The 25740-nt window shown below is 37.4% G+C and overlaps 1 protein-coding gene across 1 annotated transcript in view; it reads left to right on the top strand.

Moving 5' to 3' along the window:
• TTC29 (tetratricopeptide repeat domain 29) overlaps positions 1–25740 on the top strand; it is a gene marked incomplete at its 5' end in the record, with an annotated part of 231644 nt that overhangs the window by 153281 nt on the left and 52623 nt on the right. The window contains one exon of the mRNA XM_080795477.1: positions 1284–1512. Within this exon, the coding sequence (XP_080651603.1) occupies positions 1284–1512 (229 nt within the window). The remainder of the gene's footprint in view (positions 1–1283; positions 1513–25740) is intronic.

The following is a 25740-nucleotide window of genomic DNA, read 5'->3' as shown; positions in this document are numbered from 1 at the left end:
AAACAGAAAACCGCCTTGAATTTTTTCAATGAGATGTTGCAAAAAACTTAAAGAAGAGATGAACATTTAAATGAGTTGTGCTAGTGCCATCAGAATCATTATTGTTATGCCCCAATAACGGGTCCGTGATTAAAGGAGCGAGACTGATACAAAGCGAAGGTCAAGCAAAGCTTTATTTCGCAACAGCATCAAGAATCTAACCGAACGTTCGGGGCCGCACCTCTTACAAGAGAGGGTGACCCTTGTCTGTTTCACAGTCTAGCTTTTAAGGGCAAAGACCATGCGGTCGGGCCTGGCCACGCACAGGTGGCCAATGAGATTGTAACACACACAGGAAACTCCACAGTGATGTTAGGTGACCAATTGAATTATAATTTACCCTAGTAGACATTTGAATCAGCCTATTACACCTTGATTAGGATTGGCGCCAAAAGGGTACCCAAAGGGCGGGGGCCCATACTCCTTGGTAGCTAGGGAGACAGTATGCAACCCCCTACTGATCGGATGTCTCCACCTGGCCTGACCCACCTTTGTATCTGGGCATTGTTACCCGGAGCTGGTTTCCGGGACCCGCCTTTAAGTGAATCGCCTGGGGGAAGGGGAGCGAGGACAGTTCAAGGGCTAAACAACAAGGTTTTGTTTAACCTCAATGAAAGCCTCTTGACCAAATATAAACATAAAATACGTCCTTACAATTATTTTTTGGGAATCTTGATTACCTCCGATGTTCTTAGTCAAGAATGACACAAGCACATGGGGGAAACAAGAGCAATAACCAAATCAGCAGATAAATACATCGATTTTCAGTGGCCCGGTAAATCCGAAACAGATTGGCTGAAAATGATCTCTTGCTGTGACTAAAAACAACAACTGGTTAAAAATGCTTTATTAGGTAAATCCAGTACTACAAGAAGGAAAATTACATCCAAATTAATGTGAAATGGACGACTCTTTCCCAAACTTTTTGCTACCGTGTACCAGGTTGAACCATCTGAAAATGCTAACATTTGATCATTTTTAATCCAAAAAAGCTTAAGTTTCATATAGTTCAACTTGATAGATAAAGCTCTTTTAGTATCCTAGCTTCAAGATATTGTATGGTTAGTCATCACAACATTTTAAAAGAACCTTATTCTCATAGAGTCCCTGCCTGCCACCTCTTTCTTCTAAAAGATGAATGCTGTAACTGTAGAAAGATAAGTATGGTACGTACCAAGGTGAGCAGATATGTGGAAAGATAGAATAAAAAATTAAGAAAGAAATGATTTCTCTTACATTTTTAGGGATACTACAAGAAAGCTTCACAATACTTTCAGCAAGCTTTCAACACAACAGCAGAGCTAACAAACTTGAGTCAAATGGATGAAACGAAAGTGCATTATGGAATAGCAAAAGCTCATCAGATCATGCAGAGGGTTAACAGTTACATCGAGTCTGAAGATCTCACCAGCCTTGGCTACCTGCTGTCATGGAAGGAGAACAGAGGCAGCATTGTATGTGATCCGACTAATGGTAAGACTTCAGGTTTTGAAAACAGTTTAGTTTTTGTGTCTTTCTTAATGGCTCCATTGGTGATTTTGATTTTATTGGTAATTGTAACTTTATTTATGCCTTACTACATAAATATTAGATGTACCTTCATGCTACATTGTAACTTTGATGATAAGGAAAGCATAAAATGTGGTAATGATTCGTTAAACTTGACAAATCACCAACTTCATGTTCTTTTTTTCAGTTAAATATTCAACAACATGCACTGATTGGAATGTGAGAATGTGTTGGGTTTTTTTTAAAGTTCAGTGTTGTACCTTGTTGACAAAAACAAGTCACAGATGTTAGTTCACAGATACTTATCGGTATTAAATGCAATTAATATTATACTCTTACTTTGCTGATGGTAGTAAATTTTCCTATATTTGATCAATTCAAGTTAGAATATTAAGTTAGAAAAATGTAATACTAATTTCTCTTAACTCCACTTCTTTTCATATATACTTTTTCTTGTGATAATTAGTCAGAGCAGTCAATTAAAAACGAATAACTAGAAGTGATGTGAATGTCACTTTCATGTGTCAACTTGACTGGGCTCCAGTCCTCAGTTAAGAACTTCAGAATCGGATTTTTAAAATTTTTAACAGTACTGCCTATCACAGACCCTTGGGTTGCATAATTGTTGGCAAATCAAACTTTTTCAAGCAAAATATTTTAGGGATGTTTGGGATAGCACAAATGGAATCATAGGCACAACTCTGGTATGTAAAGAACCATCTAACGGGGGGTGAGAACTCTTCCCACCCCCCCACCCCCCCACCCCGCGTTGGTCATTTAGAGGAAACAATAAGCTGTTTGGTTTTTATTTTCTCCATAGAATAAATAGAAAATAACAGGAAATTGTGCACAAAGGAATCTTATTGCTTCTTTTATATTAGTAGAATTAGTAGTATGGTATTAGTAGAATACCACTTACCACTGTCTGTCCTCTAGTTATGAAATAAGTAAAGGTCTCATTCCAAATTATGTACAGGATAAAGTCTTCAAAAACAGATGGCTTGTGGAATTTCAATGTGCTTGAGTACCCAACAAATATTTACAGGTAACTATTAACTAACCACTTTTAGATAATATTTTGTTCACCTCAGGATGTTGTGTTATATACTTGAGAGCTTGCTCTGTACTTTTGCGTTATCTTCCCTTTATTCCCTCATCTTGTCTGCCCAGGAGAGAAAGCAGAGGAAATATGATCTATCTACCTCTTAGATTACTTCTTCTGATAAAAGATTTGGTAGAGAATAAGTTGGGCTACTCCTCTTTTTCTGATTTACTTCGATAAGCTCTAACCATCACCCTAATAATCATGAAAAAAAAAAAACCTCAAGGGGCACCTGGGTGGCTCAGTGGGTTAAAGCCTCTGCCTTCGGCTCAGGTCATGATCTCAGGGTCCTGGGATGGAGCCCTGCATAGGGCTCTCTGCTCAGCGGGGAGCCTGCTTCCTCCTCTCTCTCTCTCTCTCTCTGTGTGCCTCTCTGCCTACTTGTAATCTCTGTCAAATAAATAAGTAAAATCTTTAAAAAAAAAAAAAAACTCAAAACTAGAGAGTCTAGTTCTTCTATTTGCTGCAATCCTGTTTGGGGCTTTTTCAAAAATCTCCTTTGTTTTTTTTCTTCACTCTATAAAGCTATTTCTTTTTCTTTTTTTTTTTTTTTTTACATTTTATTCTCATTTTTGGTGAGGGTGTTTTGTGTTTCAAAGGGCTTAGGAGTAAAACAAAACAATGCATTTCAAAACATTATTCAGAAACAAACTGAGGGTTGCTGGAGAGGTAGAGGGGCAAGGATAGGGTGGCTGGGTGGTGGGCCTTGGGGAGGGTATGTGCTATGGTGAGTGCTGTGCATTGTGTTAGACTGATGAATCGCAGACCTGTACCCCTGAAACAAATAATACATTATATATTAATAAAAAATATTATTCAGAGAGTAAAAACTCAGCTATTTCTATGGTGGAGAAGATTAAATTCTCTGAAATGCTATAAAAGTACACCCCCTTCCTGATTCATTTGACCAAGATTAGAAATCTATGCGTGGGTGAGCTATGTTGTTATAAAAATGAAGACTACTCCTCCAGATTCAAATGTAAATGAGAAGTTAACTCTTCTACTACTGGCATTTTTTTAGTGGTAGTTGTTCTATTTGGAAATAAAACCTGCAGGACATTATCAAACATACTCGCTTGTATGTTTACATGGACATATTTTAGTTCAAAATACACTAAAATGTGCTTTTTAAATGCTTCAAAAGTGTTTCTTAAACTACAACACTTACTATTCTATTTTTCCTCTGCTTCAAAACCTTCATTGGATCCCTACTGCCTACAAATTATGTACAAGTTTCATAATGTTTTTTGACCACCTCCCTTTCCCTGGCTACCCCCTCATGCCCCAGACACACATAACGTACACTAATACCACCTTACTTCCAACTCCGGCCCCATCCAGGGAAATGTTTTCCATGGTCCTTCTGAGATGTTGAAATCCTCCCTGATCCCCATCTTACTTGACTGTTGTCTCTTCTCTCTGTTCCCACATTGAATGTCATTCATTTCTCTCCCAGCACTTTTCACTTGTCCTATTCTACATTCTGTCATGACCATTTCTGTAATTGCCTTATCTGCCCAGTGAGAGTATGAGTGTCTTGAAAACAGATTCCGATCTTTGGTGTTTCCTCCAAAGGAAGGCACAATGCCTAACATCTGCTAGGTACCAAGTAAATATTTCCCAAATTAAATAGAATTCAAAATGAGTATGTATGTCCCAGCCATGAACAAGTTTGCGCTAACCACTTTTTAAAACAGGATTCACAGTTCCATATCTCCTTGGAAAAACAACAACTACAAAACTACTATGATCCAATACCTTTTTTGATTACCATGTGGTTATCACATGAATTCAGGACAAGTGTGATGTTGACAAAATGAAGAAATATGGAAATATGATTTGGAAATCTGAGCAGCTTTTAGGTTTTCAAATTTTGCCTTTCTTCTCTGAAGAGACATCTTTAATCTTGCCATTGAGGGGTCCCATGTATTCAGAAAAAAGCAGATCAAAGATTTGAAAGATACATTATAAAAGCTGTGCAGTTATCTCCACCTCTGAGACTTACATCCTCCAAACAAATCATTAGCTCACAGAGCAGGCAATATTCTTTTAAGCAGAGGAACATGACCCCCTAAGGGAATAGAGCAGTGAGAGCACTCAGGTCTCTAGATAAAATAGAACAGTGATTCACCAGCAATCATCTCCCCTCTTTGTACCTTTCAGAGGGAACACAGCAGATATAGGAACCTTCATACCATTCTAATACTCTCAGATATGGTTGGAATGATTTCACATTCCTCCTTTTCTTTCCAATAGTAAAATAAGAGTAGATTCTCCTCCCAAATTTAGGAATTTAGAGGGAATTCAAATTTATTGCAGTTCAATAAAATTATTCAAGCCTGAAGCAACAGAAATTGGTTGGCTCTGGAAGGATTAAGGGCCTTTGAATTTCTGCTGATTTCTCCAGAACACAGTTTATTTTTCCTACTAGAACTATTATGCCTCCAATCATGAATTTTTTTTTTAATGGATAGCTAATTCATCTTACCTTGTGGGGATTATGGACCCAGATGTGGAACAGTGACAGAGAAAGAAAAGCTTTTCTTGTGCAACATAAGAGAACCGTTAACTTAGAAATGTAATTACAGCCATTTCATTGCCAACGTGGTTAACCACTTCATTGATAATATCAGTAACATGGTTTTAATGCACATTCTTATTTTAGCCAAATGTAAATTATATCAGAGAAATAGGATGCCAATTCTGAGTATGGAAATAGATGAACACACTGGCTAGTCAGTAAAGATACTGTTTTCTACAAAATGACATGCAAAGGTTTCCTTGAGTACCAAAAATACCACTCTCATTTTATGAATCATTTAATATTCTTAAAAGAAAACAATCAAGACCAAATTTGTCTCTCAGCCCTTGGTTTATGTGGGTTTAATGTTGAGTCCTTGGTTCAATGTTGAGCCACGTTTTCCCACCCTGTTCTTTGCTTGTATTTTTTATTCATGAACTCAGCCCTTTTAATGAATGCAGAAAAGCCGCATTCATGAGTGAGCCTCATGTTCTATTATACTTTGTTCAGCTACTTCAGTTAAATAACCCTAACAATGAGGAGTAAGGTCTGGAATTAGCCAAAAAGTCTGCAAGCGGGTTTCATAGAGTCTTATTGTCACAGAGCAAACCTCTGTCTCTTTTTAATGTGTTCAAAAACATGACGCAATAAAAGAAGATTCTGGTGAAAAATCTGACTGAATCAAAGCTCAACTGACTGGTATTTTGGATAATTGAGGGGAGAGTGTTATGTAAGAGTCCGATGACCTAGGTTCTAATACCATATTGAGCCTTAATTAGCTTTGTGACTTTGGGCAAAGATTTCAATTCAAGTCTCTCTATCTAAAGTTCAAAACAGATCATTAATAAGATTCTCTGGGACTGATAACAGTTCCTCAGTAGAAGCATCTTCTAAATAAATATGGTATTTTGTAGTTCAATCTAGATTTTCGTGAGCATTTTATTTGTTGTTTTCCCCCCATAAATACTTGTTTCTGTGGGTTTCCACAAAAGGGAATTTTATTATGGTTATTATTATTACTACTACTTTAATATATCAAACAGCTATAAAAATGCCAGGTACAAATATTTGATCTTTCTGCTAGAACTTATAACAAAGGAGTTTCTAGCTATCTGCTGTCCTATGCAGTTTGACCTGTCCCTGGTTGGCATTGTTGAAGTTGCTAAACGTAGTGCACTGTTCCATCTGCAGACTTTCAATCCATCCTCCTGTGTTCAACCCTGTGTCATACCTCTCCTCAATGCCTACCTTTTCCCCACTGTTCCTGGGGCTCATTACTACCCCTTCTTCATACATTTCTGTTTATGTCTGTCTCTGCCTTCCTCAATCTGGAACCACTCCTGTAGCCCCTTTCTGTCTTCTGAACATGAGTTAAAATCTTCTTGAACTTTTTTGAGTTTTATGGAATCACGAAATTATTGAGCTGTGTGGTACTAAAGAAATAACTTGGTCCACATTTTTTTTTTCAAATGTCCTCAGGTCCAGAGACATGCAGTTATAGAAAAATCTGAAAGACAAAATGGACCTGTAGTCTAGTTTTCTAGAATTCTAGTTCAAGAATCATTTCCTTGAGTTGCAATTTTTTACAATAATATTTTATATTTAGCAGAAGTCATGTTAAACATTTAAAAGGATTAGAATTTAATTAAAATCTGGATTAAAATATTCATGGTGCAAAGAAACAACTGGGACTCTATTTCTGGCCAAGATGAAGTAACAAGGAAAAGATTTACCCTCTTGTGTTAAACAACTAAAACAAACAAACAAACAAACAAAACATATAAAACAAATGTTTGCAGAGATCGGACAACAAACAGCGCAGATCAGTGATCCTTGAGAAAGATTGTGAACACTGTTAGGAAGAAATCAATCTGATTAAACTGATTCACACCATTATTATTAATGACTGAAAGTGCTTGAACCTATTCAGAGCAACTAGGATTTTTTAAACGTTGGAAGATTCCATATTGCCAGAATTTAGGGCATCTGTAATACAGTATATAACTGAAATCATTCAGGCAGTGTGGGACAAAATAATTGTGGACAATGAGGCCAACACATGGACCAGTCTTCGGAAGTCTGGGAACTTGCCCTAAATTCGACTTCTCTAAGCTATTCCTGAACTTCAGAACTTTCCTTTCTTCAATATAAATCTCTACATTTTTAAAAAAGCTTATTAGAATTTTTAGATGACAGATCACTATCCCCTTAAAGAATCCAGTGAAAGCTAAGGTCTCCCTCCTCTCTTCAGAAAGACCTACAATTACTGCGTATAATTTTCAGAGGGTTCAGCAACTGTTGCTCAAGGGGGTGGAAATTACAAGGGCTTGCCAGTATCTGGTTCTTTACTCTTCTGGGCACACAGAAGACTGCATTTTTCATCTCCTGGCAGCTAGGCAGGGCTCTGTGACTAGTCCTGGCCAATGGTCAAAAGTTACTTCTGGGCGTAAGCATAGGAAAGCCTGCCTGAGATCCTCCAGCAGATTCTCTCCCCGCTGCAGTGATCATAGCAGAAGCATTGTTAAAAATTACAGGGCAACAAGACTGATGCAGTCAGTCTCTACATGTGGAACATTGGTCCTGGAATGCCTTTCAGACCTGCAGCAGACTTTGTGCAAGCGCAGAATAATAATCTTTTATCGTGGTGAACCACGGAGATTTGCAGAGTTGTTTGTTAGTACAGTTTCATTCAGCCTGCCCTAACTCTGCAAGCTTCAGGATTCTCCGTGACAGCCCTTGGATAGCCTCAGTGGGAGCTCCGGGGAGAGAACTGGGATAGCTATTTCTCTGTAGGACAGTTTATAAATTGTGTGTTTATAGGTTGTGAGTCTGCTTGTGACTTTTTTCTAAGGCAGAGATCCTTAAAATCCTTTGTGTTTTATGTCTATTTCTAGTCAAAGAAAACAAGTTTGATAAGACAAATGGGAGTGACACATTAAAATATATTAAAATTTATTCTTTATAGATTCCATGCTGTTGTCAAAAACCTTAAGAAAGAGATGCATTTTTTTCTGCCAATCTCATTTAAATCGTGCTATCATGTATATCAAGTATACTTCTAATAAATTTTAAGAAAGAGTTTAGAGAATTCAGTGGCTTCTGCAACTGGTAATAAAATAATTCCAAAGATGAAACATGCTGAAGAAGACAAAATCAATACTTAAGCCAAAATCCTTATGTAAAAAAAGACTGCAGGGTTTGAGCCCGATTTTCAAATTTCTTCCTTCACTTACCGTTCCCCCATCTTCATATATTTTCTACAACACAGGTGACATATTTGCTTCCTTAGGAATCAAAAAAATTTTTTTCAGAAAACTAATGCCTACTTCATTGGGAAATAATAATGTAGCTCTAGATCCCTTGGGTTGAAAGATCTTTTTTTTTCCTCTTTCCTTTTTTTCCCCTCTGAGAGCCTCCTTCTCTATCTGCTGCCTTGGTTCAATAAAAGAGAATTCTTGATTGCTCAAACAAAAACTATACTTCTTTTAGATTCTGCTCACAGTTCTTGGTTGCTGATGGTGTTACCAGTTTTAACTTCCCAAGGTACACTGAACTCGCCACTTCCAAGAACAATGTAACTGGGTTTTTCTAATCTGGTTTTGTTTCGATTCCATCTCTAATTGCTAGTTTGAAAAGCTTATGAAAAGTTTTTTTGGTTGGTTAAACCATAGCAAAACCAGAATAAATCCCTGATCTGTACCAGTACAAGGCTAGGGTTCAAAGTTCTGAGAGAATCCCATTGTCACCCGTTTATATTCCTCTCATTCTCAGTGAGGGCTCTCACCCCTGCTTCCAGTTATGTCTTTTTACTTGTAGTCTTGGATTCCAAATACTACGCCAATTTAGGTAAACATTCCCCTACCATTGCTAGAATTGGGGGGCAAAAAAAATCTTCTCAGACATGTATTTAAACCTTCTTCAGTAAAGCTCTATTAGGATAATTCAGGTTATTCTTAATCCATATGATTTCTTCTGAAAAAAGTGACATTAATATTTCAAACATGAACATATTGAAAGAACAAATTTTGTTAGCTTCTAATTTTTTCCTAAGTTTCCCTGATTTGGAGTACTGTGTGGGAGTTTTTCTAATTACTTCTCACCTTTGTTTTCTCATTATTATGAATTTTGATTTTTTTAACCCCTCAATCAAAAATTATATCCATGGTCCCAGGACTGACTCTTTAAATTCTTTTCCTCCACCATCCCTATATTTTTAAATCCCGGACAAAGGTAAAAAAAATTTTTTTTTATAGTCTAGGTTCTTTAGTGTAATTAATATAAAATAAATACTTTTCATGACAAATTTTCCTTTAGAAACTAGAAATTATTTACAATGCCTTTTTATGGCAATGACTTGACTAACAGTGCAGGGATGTATATTTCACTTCTATGGGTGATGTCTGCCTCCTGGGGATGGGAACAATGTGCTCCGTGTGGAAAATCTTGAGCAAAAATCTAATCAGAAGAAATGCTGGCATACTTTTAAATTTTAATGTCAGTCCATCCTGACCAGTGTCTTGACCTTCCTTAACTGAATCCTTGAAATACTGCAAACTTACCTGAACACATTTACTTTCTAAATCCTCCGACCTACTGTCACAATGAAATAAATATTAAAAGCACTGACCGATATTCACCATCTCCAAATCCTTTATCACTACAGTATACTCGGATATTTTCTTCCTTTCATTTTACTCTAACCTGCAATCAAAAGCAAATAGATGTTCTCTCATTGTGCCCTTAAGGTAATCAAAGTTGGACTTTGTCAAACCAATAGGGAAAACTTAAGTTAGCTCATTTAAGTGTGATGCCTCTAAGGGCTTGCATTTTTTGACTTCTAACATGGAATCAGGTACCCAAAATGAGGAAAAGACTGGTTAATATTTGCCTTTAGTGAAATAAGTCTAATTTCTCGTATTAAGACTGTGTTTCCTTGTATCAGCAGTTAATTAAGTGTAATTTGCACTTTTATCAAAAGAAATTTAGTTCAACACTTTCAGGGGTCTTCTGGTATTGTTTATTAGATGAGCTCCTGAGAAGGGATACACAGTTTTCCACGAATCTCCACATTTTCAACCCAGATATTAAAATAACAATGAGGGGGAAAAACAATGGAGAAGTATGAAATAAAATGAAGCTTTAAACTCACTAGTCAGGAAGAAGACCATCGTAAAATTGGGAGGGTTAATAATTTTTACTGTTCAGATTTATTTGGCTAAGTTTTTACCTTCACCCACTAACAGATCTATGACAAGAAGGAAATCAGCGCTATGAAAGGAAACTATTATATCCAACCTTTAGCTATTAATTCAAGTTAAAAAATTAATAAACAAAAAAATTCATTGTGTCAAATACAACATAAGCAAAAGAAACATTTTTTTCTTAGAACTCTTAGTAGGGACAGGTGAACAGACTTATGATTTGATTATAGGAATTCTTTCTAAAAATATCAATGTCCATATAACTATATTAACTAAATCTCATCTGAATGGATTCACTGGTTTATTCACTTTCATCCAGGGCATTACATTGTAATCTTATTTGAAGATTTATATGATGAAATGTGAACATAGTATATTCCTTAGTAATTTGATTGGCAGGAAATAGAGAACAAAACACATGCACAGCTTTTTAATAATTTATAATTACTTACATGAATCTACTAAGTTTAGGCACACAATTATATGACTAATTATGTTGAAAATCCAAGTGGATGCTTAAATAGATGACCATGCCCTGAGGCCTTTCCAGTTGTTTCTGCTGTCTCATTTAACCATGCAAATGTTATTAAGCATTCCTGGCTAAAAATTTTCAAGCATGTGCAAGTGTAATTGCATAGATAATTATGCATAATACTGTCACTTTCTATATCTAACATAGGAATTTTCCTTTTAAAAAAAAAAATAGGTCAGCTTTGTACTGGGTAGCTTTCTCTGTAGATGCCATGAAAAATATAATTTTAAAAGATAGGTGAACCAAAACTTACCTATTGCTCTTTCTTTGGAATCTCTTTTTGACTGTCTTTAGCACATTGATTTGAAGTGAAACAGAAAGATCAAGAGTAATATTAAAATTAAAACAAATTTTAAATACCTATACATGCGATAATCTATATTCACAAATAGATCTAACTGAAGTGTAATTCAATAACTAACGTAAATATTTATACAGACTGGATAACAGGGAATCAAAAGGGATACTGGTCTATGAATACAAATGTATATGGCAAGTCTTTCAGGTTTGCGTGTTCTAAAGCCAATGTCCAGGAAAAAAAAAAATTAACTAACACATGCACGTTGGCAAGTTAATTTCTTGTCATGAGACCATTAAAAAAACTTTACAAAATAGAGTCTTGCCTGATGCCACGCCTTGCCAGGCTGGACTCTGTGCAGCCCAGCTTAACAAGCCACAGCTCCTGAAGCCGAGTTTGGTGTGCATGCAGCTGACTGGCAGGGCTTGGCTCACATGACCCTGCCCAGCTTCGAGGGAATGTAGGAAAGTGAGTACAAGCTGACTTCTCAGTGCCCAGACTGAGAGCAGGTTTCCACTGAAATTTATAAAGTGGAGAATTGCTTAAGCATGGAAAGGGAGATTTAGATGCTGGGCGTCAATCACTACAAGTAGTGCTAAGAGCTATGAAGAAAAAATAAAGCAGGTAAGAGGACAGTGATTGGGCCTGGGGCGTGGGGCCGGGGGGGGGGGCTGTTTTAAACAGAAGGTTCAGAAAAGCCCCTCAAAAGAGGCATGGTTTGCAGAGAAACCTGATGGAAATGACAAAGCAAGTCCTGTGAATATCTGGGAGGGCCTGGAGAAGACAGCCAGGTGACCAGAACACCAGCATGGTGGGAGCAAATTGAGTGAGGAGGAGAGTAGGAAGAATTGAGTCTCGAGCAGCAGCCAGTTAATTTAGGCCTTTCAGGCCACGGACAACTTTGGATTTTATTCCAGCTGTGATAGAACATTCTCACTGAGTTCTGAAACTAGGACTCTGAGTTTTCAAAAAGATCACTTTGGCTGTCCGGCGAAGACTACGTCGTAAAGCAGTGGCCTTTTTGATGAAAACCTACATGTAAGATGTAAAATGTAAGAAATACATTTTGCCTTGTGAGAACAGAATATGTATTTGAATCTAGAGTTTCACAAAACAATACCACGACATGTGAAGCTCCTGGGTATTTCTCTTTTGTAGTTTTAGTGATTTTTAAATTTCATATTTTAATGATTTTTAAAGCAATTTAAAGCAATTGTAAGTAGAAGATTCTTATGAGGAAAAATGACATTGAAATAAAAAATTGTTCTGTTTGTTGCGTTTTCTATTATGATGCAAGTATTTTAAAATACCCTATGGAAAATTAAACTTCATAAGAAGCCTTAGGCAGGGGCGCCTGGGTGACTCAATCGTTTAAGCCTCTGCCTTCAGCTCAGGTCATGATCTCAGGGTCCTGGGATCGAGCCCCGCATCGGGCTCTCTGCTCAGCAGGAGCCTGCTTCCCCCTCTCTCTGTCTGCCTCTCTGCCAAGCTCTGATTTCTCTCTGTCAAATAAATAAAAAAAAAAAGAAGCCTTAGGCAGTTTCTCAAGGGTGCAGCTCAAGGACCACTTGCCCTGAATGGTGGTGGGAGGAGTTGTTATAAATGCACCTCCCAGATCTTCTTACCACAGACTAACGGATCACCAGCCCAGGGCCTTGAGGATCTGCCTTGGACAAGCTCACCAGGTATCCTTACGTGTGAGCACTGCTCTAAAGTTTTTTTCAGTTTTTAAGGTTATAATAATGCCAGGTTATCTTTTCCGCATGAGTATGTGCTATTTCACACATATATGTAAGCCCACTGAGTAGGTGCGTCTTCATATAACATTTCTCAGCAATACTATAAATTCACATGTGAACTCTGGAAAGCACTTTAAATCAGTATCTCTGTTCTTTTTGCAGTCTTTAGGTATTTATTCTGAAATCAGGTGAAAAGTCCTGGAACTCTTCCTCTGTAATCCCAATTGTTACTTGTTACTTCGCATCATTTATCAGAAATAATCATCTTTTTCTCTGCTCAGTTACCATTCCTTTCTCCTTCTAAATGTTTCGAAAATTTCACTGCCCCGAGAAGCCTCAGTACCCATGTTGAAATGTGGTTAAATAGCACATATTCACAGCCCTACCATTCTAAGTGGCATGTAACAGCATTTTTCACTAGGTTTGTACATCATTGATTTTCACTAAACGTCATCCACCGCTGTGGCATGGGTGGACTTTCTCACCATGTCCTTCTGTTTTGATGCATTCTGGATACAACAGGTTAGATGACACCTCTTATAAAAGGTTTTCAAAGTATCGTTAAGGTGCATAGGAAATTTTCCTCTACCAGTTCTAAAGTGGAGTAGGAAACCGGCTAAGCAGCTGTATTATGGATCACACGCATACAAAATCAGACTTGAGTCTGGCACATTTGCTGTTTGTAAAGAATCGGGCTTAAGACCTGTTCTTCTAAAGTCACTTTGTAAAATGTTTTCCATTTCTACATTCACTTTTGCTGTGGACGAAACAATGCTCCCCATATCAGTGATATACTGTAGCAAAGCCTGTCACCCCGACATTCTCCTCCTCCCTCAGCCAAAGTGAAATACCCTGACTTCTATGTCTATACGTCAAAGGCATTGTCTCCCATTGACTCAGCTTCAAAAACAAAAAAGAGACAGAATTCTTACGAGTTCATGGGGAAACATGGGGTTAAAGTGGACTGTATTTCAGGAAGTGTTCCGTTGACTTGCTATGTGGTGAGAGACTGCAGTCCTAGCTAATGACTTGTAGGTACGGAATCCTCAGGTCTCTCAGGTGGTTTCAGTCGATCAGTTTCAACAGAATGATGAAAAGCTTGAGATAAAATAAACTGACAGTTGCTACTCATCGTAGGCAGCAAGCTGTACCCAGGCAGCTGAGACCCTGGGAGCCCTCTTTCTTAAACAAAGGCTTTCACTGCAGTGAGCAATGAACTCCAAATTTAAAAAAAAAAAAAAAAAATGGGGCAGATTGGCAGCTGGTGACCGACAGGAGGAGGGAAAGGAGGGAAACTGGGAAACACAGCAATTGTTGGCTAATTAGAAGCCATTCCCACCTACTTAATACCAACCCATTAAGCAGAAAACACTTTTCATCTTTCTCTCTTGCTACACATGACATTATACTCCAATCAATACCCTCCCACTGGCTGCCTCAGTGCCCACAGATGAATATACTGCAAGTTTAAGAATGCAGTAATTGATTTGGGACAGTGAAACTGCAGCTTTCGCAGTATATTTTCTGAAGATACTAAAGCAGTGTTTGTGATGCTTAGGTAAAATAATTATAACTGTAAACTGACAGCTGTCAAAAATTGAAAAACATAAGAGAAAACCTAAGCATGGTAGATGTATTTGAATCTTAATAGCAAATAATCATGTAAATCAATTTCTCCCCCTTTTGGGAGAACAGCTCAAATATTTGGCTTAATAAATTCACTATCCCTACCACCATTTCAGCCCTCTACACACACACACACACACACACACGCACTCACACTCACACAATTTATAAGATGACATTTGAGAAGTATAATAAGCGTACATAAAATAATGTTGCATTATGTTTGAGCATGATTTTAATAGAATTCTTTCATTGGTCCCACATTTAAGCTTATGGGAATTTATCCCAACAACTCAAACTACTGGAAATTTATCTTAATGTGGTAAGATAATTCTCATATACCATTACCTTCATATTATTTTTGAAAAATTTTGTCTTTATAGGGGAGTTCGATGGCTCTCAGAAACAGATTCTATCTTAAATAATACTTTAATAAAAACCACATATATAATATGTTATTTTTCCTTATTTTAGTTATGTGACTTTTATAGGTGTTTTTTTTTTTTTTTCCCTCAACCTAAATATCAGCTCCTAAATTTTATACAGATTTTCTCACTGGTATTCAGTTTCTTTCTTTCTTTCTTTCTTTCTTTCTTTCTTTCTTTCTTTCTTTCTTTCTTTCTTTTTAAAGATTTTATTTGTTTATTTGATAGACAGAGATCACAAGTAGGCAGAGAGGCCCACAGAGAGAGAGAGGGAGGGAAGCAGGCTCCCCGCTGAGCAGAGAGCCCTATGCGGGGCTCGATCCCAGGACCCTGGGATCATGACCTGAGCTGAAGGCAGAGGCTTTAACCCACTGAGCCACCCAGGTGCCCCCAGTCACTTCTTTCAATTCCTATACACTGTTTCTGGGACATTGATCACAGAGTTACCCAAATAGTTATAGATGTTGTTGTTATAGGCTGAAGAAAGGAAAACAGATTATTCCCCTTTGCTATGTCAAAATAGAGAAACAAATAGGATTTCAGAAACTGAGGTTTAAATTCTTGGTATGGAAGGTGGTCATCTGAGACTGCTTTGGGATTTCTGAGTAGGACCTTCAGTGGAGAGAATTTAGTAGAAATTTTGTTGGTCCAGCGAAAACAGAGCATGGTGCTGTGGTTTTCTGTGTGCATAAAACAAATGAGGTGAGATCCAGATTATCTTCCTATTAAGTAGAATGGATTTAAGCTTTACAAGTTGATCAAATGTGTTGCTTTAAAGCACATATTTCAAACACAACTTTGATTATTACCAAAGTATTACCTGGTACTGTCAGACTGTTATAGCAGAGCAGACACTGACCACCCCTGCATTATACCTTACACGTACCCATAAGGTGAGAGGAGACTTCTAAAGACAGCACATGGGAGGAAGAGGAAGAAGGAGAGGGAGAGCCTTCTTGCTTTAAAATTCTGACCTGATTCCAAAACACAGTCCCACTCATCAGTTTTATTTCTTATAAGAATTGGAGCTACTGATATCAAGCTTTATAAGTAACTATTAAGACAATCCTTTCAGTCTCTCCAGCCAACCAAATTTATTATTTCAATTAGGAGTATATGTGTATTGTCATATCTATCATTAGTAAAATGGAAATAATATCAAGTGTTAACATCATTTTAAGATCTTTAAGACATATTAACAGAAATCTTAATAGAAATTAGCAAGTCTTTTATTATTAAGCTTTAGTTTTGATTTTTTTAAAATTTTATTTATTTATTTGACAGACAGAGATCACAAGTAGGCAGAGAGGCAGGCAGAGAGGGAGGGGGGGAAGCAGGCTCCCCGCCGAGCAGAGAGCTGGATTCAGGGCTCAATCCCAGGACCCTGAGATAATGACCTGAGCTGAAGGCAAAGGCTTTAACCCACTGAGCCACCCAGGAGCCCCACAGTTTTGATTTTGAAATCAGACAGTTTAAGAAACATATGAAAACATTGAGGGTGGGTGATTTCTCAAATTATAATGAAGAAGAATTAGTTGGAAAATGTGACAGCTGAGTGAAGGTTGAGACTAGTTTGGACAGTGGGGAAAGGTTCTCTAATGACTTAATAACTATCTTCAAGCAGGTGGCATTAAGGAAAGGATGCTTTAGTGACTGGCCTCCATCTTCTCAGAGGATGGAAAAGAAGAAAATGGATTTACTGTTTGAGAAAAGAAGAAATACCTCACTTAACTGTTAGTTAAACTTTGGTGACATCAAGAAACCAAACATTTACTTTGCTGCTATTGCTTGAGGCAATTGCAACCTACTTTAGAGAAGAGTATTTTACCCCTCAATAAGTGTATTAAAAACAAAGCAGCATGTTATAAACAGACACAGCGAAAATATCAATAAACAATAGCTGAAAATAAAAAGAAGATTCACACACACACACACACACAAACATACACCCATTCATATAAGCACTCAGCAGTCTGGGGCCATTTTATGTGGGAACAAGAGATCTTACAAACTCAATGGCCTTTAACTATATCATTTACTTTTTATATTCGTGACCCTCAGCCACCAAGAAAAGATTAAATTACATTATTTTTAGTCTGTTTAGAAATGTAGAGGAGGGGCGCCTGGGTGGCTCAGTGGGTTAAGCCTCTGCCTTCAGCTCAAGACATGATCTCAGGGTCCTGGGATTGAGCCCAGCAAAGGGCTCTCTGCTCAGCAGGGAGTCTGCTCTTCCCCCCACCCCTGCCTGCCTCTCTGCCTACTTGTGATCTCTGTCTGTCAAATAAATAAATAAAATCCTTTAAAAAAAAAAAAAAGAAATGTAGAGGAATTTTGAGGAAGTTTTCTTCAGCAGAACTCTAGTGATATAAAATACTGCCAAGATTTCTAGTTCAGTCTCCCATTTTACAGAGAAGAAACTTCGATTCACAGGATGTGAATTATCTTACCCCAGGCCAGACAGTAAATGGCAGGATGAGAAAGTAAATACGTGTCTACAATGATCGCGTCTTACCCTTCTCCCATTTTACTGTACTGCCTGGAACCATTCCACTATTTTTTATTTTGTTTTTAGTTTTGGTACTTTAGTGGAGTAAACTTAAGTTACTTAAAAAATTTACCCTCTACCATCCAAAAAGATGTTGGAAAAATGAGGGGATACTATATTTGGTCATGAATTCAAGCTACTGAGTTAGTCTTTCAGTCGACTTCACAAGTCTTTAGGTAGCTTAGGAATAGAAATGAGTCTAGCTGGCTTTAAGAATACCATTTGAGAGTAGGGTCCTAGGTTAATTGATCTTATATTTTCATCAACTGTGGATCCAATCTTTCCCTTTATATCTTGAAAGGATAATTAAGATATTTATAAAATGTGTCCAAGGTGCCTCCTTAGCACAGTAGGCAGTGTGTCAGTCTCATAAAATGTGTCCTGCTGTATCCTAAAGCAAATGGTATTATTTAGCACAAACAGAAAAGACAAATATCGGAGACTTTACTATAATGCTAAAAATAAGAAGCTGTCCCTTACCACTTTAGAGAGGAAGCAGCCAGTGCTCTACCTTCATTTGGGATTCAGCTGCTTTCTCAGTTGAGAAACACCAAAAATATCATGAACAGTTGAAACCATTAACTCTACTAATGCACCTTTTTTTGTGTGTGTGTGATTTAATTCCCCCACGAGTGTTCTCTTTTTTTTGTTGTTAAGTGTTTATTTCTTTTTTTTTCTTTAGTTTCTTTTCAGCGTAACAGAATTCATTGTTTTTGTACCACACCCAGTGCTCCATGCAATCCGTGCCCTCCATAATACCCACCACCTGGCTCCCCCATCCTCCCACCCCCTGCCCCTTCAAAACCCTCAGATTGTTTTTCAGAGTCCATAGTCTCTCATGGGTCACCTCCCCTTCCAATTTCCCTCAACTCCCTTCTCCTCTCCATCTACCCATGTCCTCCATATTATTTGTTAGGCTCCACAAATAAGTGAAACCATATGATAGTTGACTCTCTCTGCTTGACTGATTTCACTCAGCATAATCTCTTCCAGCCCCGTCCATGTTGCTACAAAAGTTGGGTATTCGTCCTTTCTGATGGAGGCATAATACTCCATAGTGTATATGGACCACATCTTTCTTATCCATTCGTCCGTTGAAGGGCATCTTGGTTCTTTCCACAGTTTGGTGACTGTGGCCATTGCTGCTATAAACATTCGGGTACAGATGGCCCTTCTTTTCACGACATCTGTATCTTTGGGGTAAATACCCAGTTGTGCAATTGCAGAGTCATAGGGAAGCTCTATGAACAGACACTTCTCCAATGAAGACATACAAATGACTATCAGAAACATGAAAAAATGTTCATCATCACTAGCCATTAGGGAGATTCAAATTCAAACCACATTGAGATACGACCTTACACCAGTTAGAATGGCCAAAATTAGCAAGACAGGAAACAACGTGTGTTGGAGAGGATGTGGAGAAAGGGGAACCCTCTTACACTGTCGGTGGGAATGCAAGTTGGTGCAGCCACTTTGGAGAACAGTGTGGAGATTCCTCAAGAAACTAATGCACCTTTTAAAAGACTGTCTTTTCCCAGAACAGATAGTGAAGTGATGTTAAGGCATAGCAGATTATTTTAAATTTACATTTTGCAATAAAACCTCTTCCAATAGTGCCTCAAAAAAAAGTGTTCATGGGTGAGTGTCTACCATCTTCCTTCATCCTCTTACCTGCTCAGCTTCCCTCCGCTTCTTCCTACAATCCAAAGGAAAAGGATATTCATTGGCTGGGGGAAAGGCTAAGTCATTTTACATAGAGGCTAAGTCACTCATCAGAGAAGGAAGAAAGTGAGTGGGGCTAGAGACCAAGATGCTGAGCCAGAGAGAGGAGACAAAGGGTGCGATGGAATCGGGGCGGTGTGGAGAGAGTAAAGGAAAAGTGCAGAAAAGGAAATGGGTGACAATGATGTGGTGTGCTGGATTATGAGTCAAACCAGAAAAATGCAAGAATTTGAATTATACTTCAACTGCTTTTGTTGTTGGGACTGCTTTTCCCCTCCCGGACAAAACCAGGGAACACAGGTTTCCAGGTTTTTAAGTTATCTGTTTCAATTCAAACCTTTTTCCTTTTCTCTTTCTCTCTCTTTTTTTTTTTCTGATATTAACTTGAGTACCCATGGTGATTAAAACTTGGGTCGATTTTAAAAAGACAAAGGCCCTTGCTTTCAGGCTTCTATATTCTATACTAAATAGTCATTCATAGCAAAGTAATAATTATGGAATAAATTGATTTGGAATTGTCATTTTCTGTTCTCCTAGACATTTCCCTGATATTATCTGGTTGTGTTAAAAACAACAAAACACTATAATGGGCAGCATTTTGCCTCACAGACTAGATTACATTAATGTAAGAAAAAGGCTTTCATCATCAGTCACTATCATTTCTTACTAAACAAAACAATGAGCTGATTGCTGCATCCAATGTGGTATTCCTTGATTTTTCTCTCTGTACCTTTCTCCAATACAGTAACCTCAGAAAACTAGTTACATAATAAATATTTTACTTCTTAAGTAACTTTATATCAATGTTATAGCAATCATTTTGTCTTGGTCTTTATTTTACTTTTTCCCTTCTCTTGATAATTAATGCACTTTCAATAACCCATTAGTTTTAAATAACATTTTTCATATGAATGGCCAAAACAAAAAGTTTAATATCTATAAAATAATGAACTGTATATTCTAAAGTGGTCACTTTCTGCACAAAGGTGGCAGGGAAAGGACTATTAGGAGACAAAATAAGACTACTCTGTAAAAGAAGTGAAGAAATTTGCTACAAAGTAGTAGAAGTTTCAGTGTCTTCGTGTGTATTAAATCAGAACTTCAGAAATTAACTTGTAGAAGTAAAAATAAAGATACGGAATTTGCGATTGACAGTTGCACCACAGATTCTCCTTTGAATAAGGATTTTACATAGAATAAGATGTCCTTGTAGGTACCATGTTTTATCGCTAAATAGCATGTTTAATAGGGCCTTTTGTTTTGTCTTTCAGCTTATTTGCTTCCTAGAAGCAACTGGTCTGGAAATTTGCTTATGGTTATCATTTTAGGTTTTTGTTTACTAAAAATTTAAAGTTAAGATTTTCTTGTAGCTATCAGAATTCTCATTTTGTTTACCACTGAATTTCTTGTACTGTCAAATTTATCTAATGATCCATACATGTATAAAAAGACCTGTAGAGAGACACAGCATGTACACAGCTAGGTGGATTTCATTTTCTAAAGATACCAAAGTGAAAACATTTCAAAATACTACTGTGATAAAATTTCATTTTCTGGTAGTCCTATACCAGAGGTGAATAATTTGGGATAATGTAATATTGGAGTATCACGTTAGTGAACCTTGCTTGTAATGAAGTCCTACTAAACCCCAAATATAGTGAGTGGGTTTTATATAATGTTTGCTTTTATTGAGTAATTCTTTCATAATATAGTCCTTACATTAAGTTAACACTGTGCCAAGCAAACTTTACAGTCTACCAATGTGTCATATACATTTCAAGATTTGAGTCTTAAACTATAAAATTGCATGTGTTTTCAACCATCATTTGTTTAGAGATATTGGAGTTCAGCCAGAGTTTTTACTGTGCCTTCAAAATCTCAGCTTCAGGAGTGTTAAAGGAATCTTCTGTTCAGAACTTGATTCTTTCAATCCCTTTTCTTGAGGTTAAAATGAAAGTCAACTCATTTCAACATGATGTAAATCTCTGGGTGGGGTTTTGGATATATATTTTTTAATTTGGAAAGATATCAAGCCCTCTAATACTGGATTATCTGACCTAGCAATCTCTCTACTCACATCCGGTTATATATTTCATTGTATTCCATGTGTTGTTCCAGACACTGTATGTTGAGTGTACTTCTGAATATATGCTATTATTTCAAGAAGGGGAGAATGTGTTTTTATAACAAAGTATGTCTGCTGCCATTTTCCTTTTTTTTAATAAGCCATTACCTTTTTTGCATACTTTATATTGCACATGCGCATCTAACTAGTAAATTACACAAAGTGTATCTGACTATTATAATCCTCAAATCCAAGATTGTCAGGGTATTTTGTTTTAGACTCAAGCAAATCTATAAAGTCTTGTTCCCCAGGATGCCATCAAAAAAAGCTATTTGTAATGAGACAGTGGATTCTAATACAGGCCCACCCATTTACTATCTGATTTCCCATTTTGTAATTTGTAACATGAGCAAATAATTTCAACTTTACAGAACTATTGAAAGAATTGAGTGTGAAAAATCTGGTATAGTGGGATATACACATATATTTAATATATTAGATATTAAGTAAATATTTAGTTCAGCAGTTTAAGAAGTGGACTCCAGAAAAGGCAGATCTAGAGCTATGAGAAACCTCACACAGTAGAAGCAGAAACTATCCCAAGAAAGAGCACTTAGTCCTAGAGAAAAATTCCTACAGATATTGTCCACTACGTATGTGCCTGAATGTCTCATCTTATTTGCCCAAATGGGACCCACAATCTCTGGAAGAGAGCTGCAAACCGCTGGCCTCAACAGTGCACAATAGGACATGCTTCTTATTTTTGTTCTTACTAAACATTTAAGCAATTTAAATGATAAGAATACATCTTTATAGTACAGAAAATTAAGGTACCCATAAAATTTACACATACACACCAAGTTTAGAAAGGTTCACTCAGAAAATTATTCATTTGGCCATGCTATACCCATTAAGAGTCCTAACCCTGTGTATTACACTGAGATGACTGAGGCATTGTGGTCTCCACCCATGCATTGTGACTGAAAAGTACTTTTTTTCATTCATTCCACAAAGATTTATTGAGCACCAGCCATGTGCTAGGGAGCCTTTTCTAGGTACGGGGCATACAGTGTTGAAAAATTTAATGCTTTTGAACACACACTAGCAAATTCAGAAATAGAGAAGATCCCTTCAGAGAGGAGCGATTGTTCTGCAGAAATTAAAGCAGGGTGTGAGATGGGAAGAAGCTGTGGAGAGCAGAGAGTTACTTTGGATACAGTTACTTTGGCCACAGAGCAGAGAAGACCTCCAAGACGCTGCCTCTGGAGTGGAGCCCCAAGTGGCGAGAAGTGGGGAGGCCCTGGAAGCTCTGGGGTATCTAGGTCTGGGGTACAAGTCTTGGTACAACTCAGGTGCTCTCCTAGCTGAGAATTTGGCAAGAGGAGAGTCATACGGCTACAGCACAGGGAGTGTGTCTAAGGAGATCCCACTTAGAGCTGGTGCCTCTGCTTGGGACGGCAGACTTAGAAGAGGTGGCCTACAGGACCAAAGCATGAGGGCTGACATAGGGACCTGGCATAGGAGTGAGGGGCTGCAAGCAGAACACAGACAGGTTTTTGAGGATGGCCCAGCTCATGTGGCCCAAGGAGAAGCAGGCATGACTTAGCCCAGTTCTTCAGGGGCCACCACAGGAGCCCTACAAGACCGTCTTTTTGTCTGCTCTGTTTGTATGGGTGCTGAAGTAAGGGTGGAATGGTTTGTCCCATACCATGAGGCAAGGTTTCCTTTTGTGGCTTCATAATGCATTCCTGAAAAGTACTTTTGAAAAGAATATTCCACAATGTTTAATTTGGGGGAAGCAGGTCAATTTTAGCAGATCTGGAAATTTTATCTCTCTAGAATTGTCCCTTCACAACTGTTTAAATTCAATTAAAATATTGTGGAAGTTCTACTGCAAAGCATACTGTCATATTTATTTCAAATGGGAGGATTTTAGAAGGAAGTAGGTAACTTTATGTTTTAAACATTTCTTTTTATCTCCTATACTGAAAATTGATACACATTTAAATGTTCTTTGCTTTCTCTTAAAGCTAAAATTTTGAGTTAAAATTGTGTTTACTATCCTCGACATTTCAAAGAAAAGTAAAAATATATATATTACTTTCAAATTGTAAAATATTCCAATTTTTGAGAACCTCTACAGGTCTAGAATCCCAAGTAGCTATAAATGTCATTACTAAGATGGGGTGGGGGTGAAATACAACATCTTATCCACCAAAAAAGATTATTTGAATGTAGTGTTGAATTTAAGATTCACTTTCTAGCTTCAGCTATCTAGTTATAACAGGCTCTAAAAGCAGTGGAAATAGCGGGTGGTTCCATTCTACCTGAAAACCTATAAATTCAATCTTATTTTGACTAGCTTCCAGGATAGTCTTCCATTAAGAGGCGATTCAGAACCAATGTAAAGGAAGTAAAACGAGTGCTTGGCAGTTTCGCCAATAGTTGAGAGCCAATGACCAGGGGGTAAATGTAGTGATGGCCAGACCCAACAGATAAAGCCAAATCTAATCTAAATCTAAGCTGTTCTAAAACCCCAGACTATAATGGCTATCATGGCAAAAATTAAAACAGGGAATCATATTATTTATTTCTTTTATTTTACACATTTAGCTAATTAAGCCTACTTTAATTGCTAATAGATCTCAAGCATTATACAGTGTTTGCCAATGAAAGTAACTTAAGAATGCACCTCATTAAAAAAAAAAGAATGCACCTCATATTTTGCTTGTATTCAAATTATAATATTATTTCAGAGTTTTTTTAAGCTACAGTAAGTTCCTTTAAAAATGTATTGCTCTTATTTATGATATCAAACTATACCTAAACACCGAGATTGCTAAAAATTATTTGGAAAAATTCAGAAATTTATTGGAAGGAAGCAAATTATAAAGTAAATGCTATCATTTATAACCAGGAATATTTCATTGAATTTCACAATTAATGATTATTATAAAATCTCTTTCAAAAGCTCTCACACAAGGGTGCCTGGGTGGCTCAGTGGGTTAAAGCCTCTGCCTTTGGCTCAGGTCATGATCCCAGGGTCCTGGGATCGAGCCCCACATTGGGCTCTCTGCCTGGCAGGGAGCCTGCTTCCTCCTCTCTCTCTGCCTGCCTCTCTGCCTACTTGTGATCTCTGTCTGTCAAATAAATAAATAAAATCTTTAAAAAAAAAAAAAAGCTCTCACACCATAATTCTGGGATGAGATGTTTATTTTATTCTTATATTTATACTTTACAGGGATTCTAACCAGGTTATATAGAGACCAAATATACTTCAGACTTAAGTTCCTCCTCTCATTCTTCAAAGTTGTTGCTGCCAGCCTATAAATTTTAGAACAGCATTTCAAAACTGTTTTTTACAAAGTCATTCTTTGTTGTCCATAATTTCTAGTAACAAACCCCATGTGTAGTCTATTTATTTTCTGATGTAGAAATGTGTACTCACACATGTACAGATGGAAATATGGGGTAATGACTGTGCCTGGATGTGGATAAGGTATTGCTGTTGGGTGTGTGTATATGTGCACTGCTTTTCTGTAAGAACCTCAACATGCAGAATATAGAAATCCAAGTGGAAAAGAGATTCTTCAGCTTAATTTCCACGAAAAGAAAATTGAATATAAAGAAAGAGAAAATGGCATACTGTAGTTCTCTCCCTCTCTGAAAATTTGGCTAGCATCAAGGTACTGGCACAGATGTGGTGATAAAGAGAAGCAGACAGAAACTTGAGATATATTTTTGTACAGAACCAGCACGTGATAGATTACATTTGAGGATGAATAGAGATATTACTCAGCCATCAGAAAGGATGAATACCCAACTTTTGCATCAACATGGAAAGGACTGGAGGAGATTATGCTGAGTGAAATAAGTCTAGCAGAGAGAGTCAGTTATCATATGGTTTCACTTACCTGTGGAGCATAAGGAATAACATGGAGGACATTAGGAAAAAGAAAGGAGAAAATGAAGGGGGAGAAATCGGAGTGGGAGATGAACCATGATAGACTATGGACTCTGGGAAACAAACTGAGGATTTTAGAAGGGAGGGGAGTGGGGAGATGTGTGAGCCTGGTGATGGGTATTGAGGAGGGCACGGATTGCATGGAGCACTGGGTGTTATATACAATGAATCATGGAACACTGCTTCAGGAACTGATCATGTACTGTATGGTGACTAACATAATATAATTTTTTTAAAAAAAGTTGATTCCTAAATTGTTGGCTTGAGCAACCAGGTGGAGATGATTTTGACTGGGGAAAATCAAGTGTTCTCTTTGGGATGTGTTACACTTTAGATATTTAAGATGTTATTCAGTAGATCTTCAACTACAGCCTTCAAACAGCAGTCGAATATGTAAGTGTGGAGCTCAGCAGGGAGGACTGGGCTACAGACATGGATTTGAGAGTCAT

The sequence above is a fragment of the Martes martes genome (genome assembly GCF_963455335.1).
Source record: "Martes martes genome assembly, chromosome: 2".
Taxonomy (NCBI): domain Eukaryota; kingdom Metazoa; phylum Chordata; class Mammalia; order Carnivora; family Mustelidae; genus Martes; species Martes martes.
This window is presented reverse-complemented; position numbering and strand designations above follow the sequence as displayed.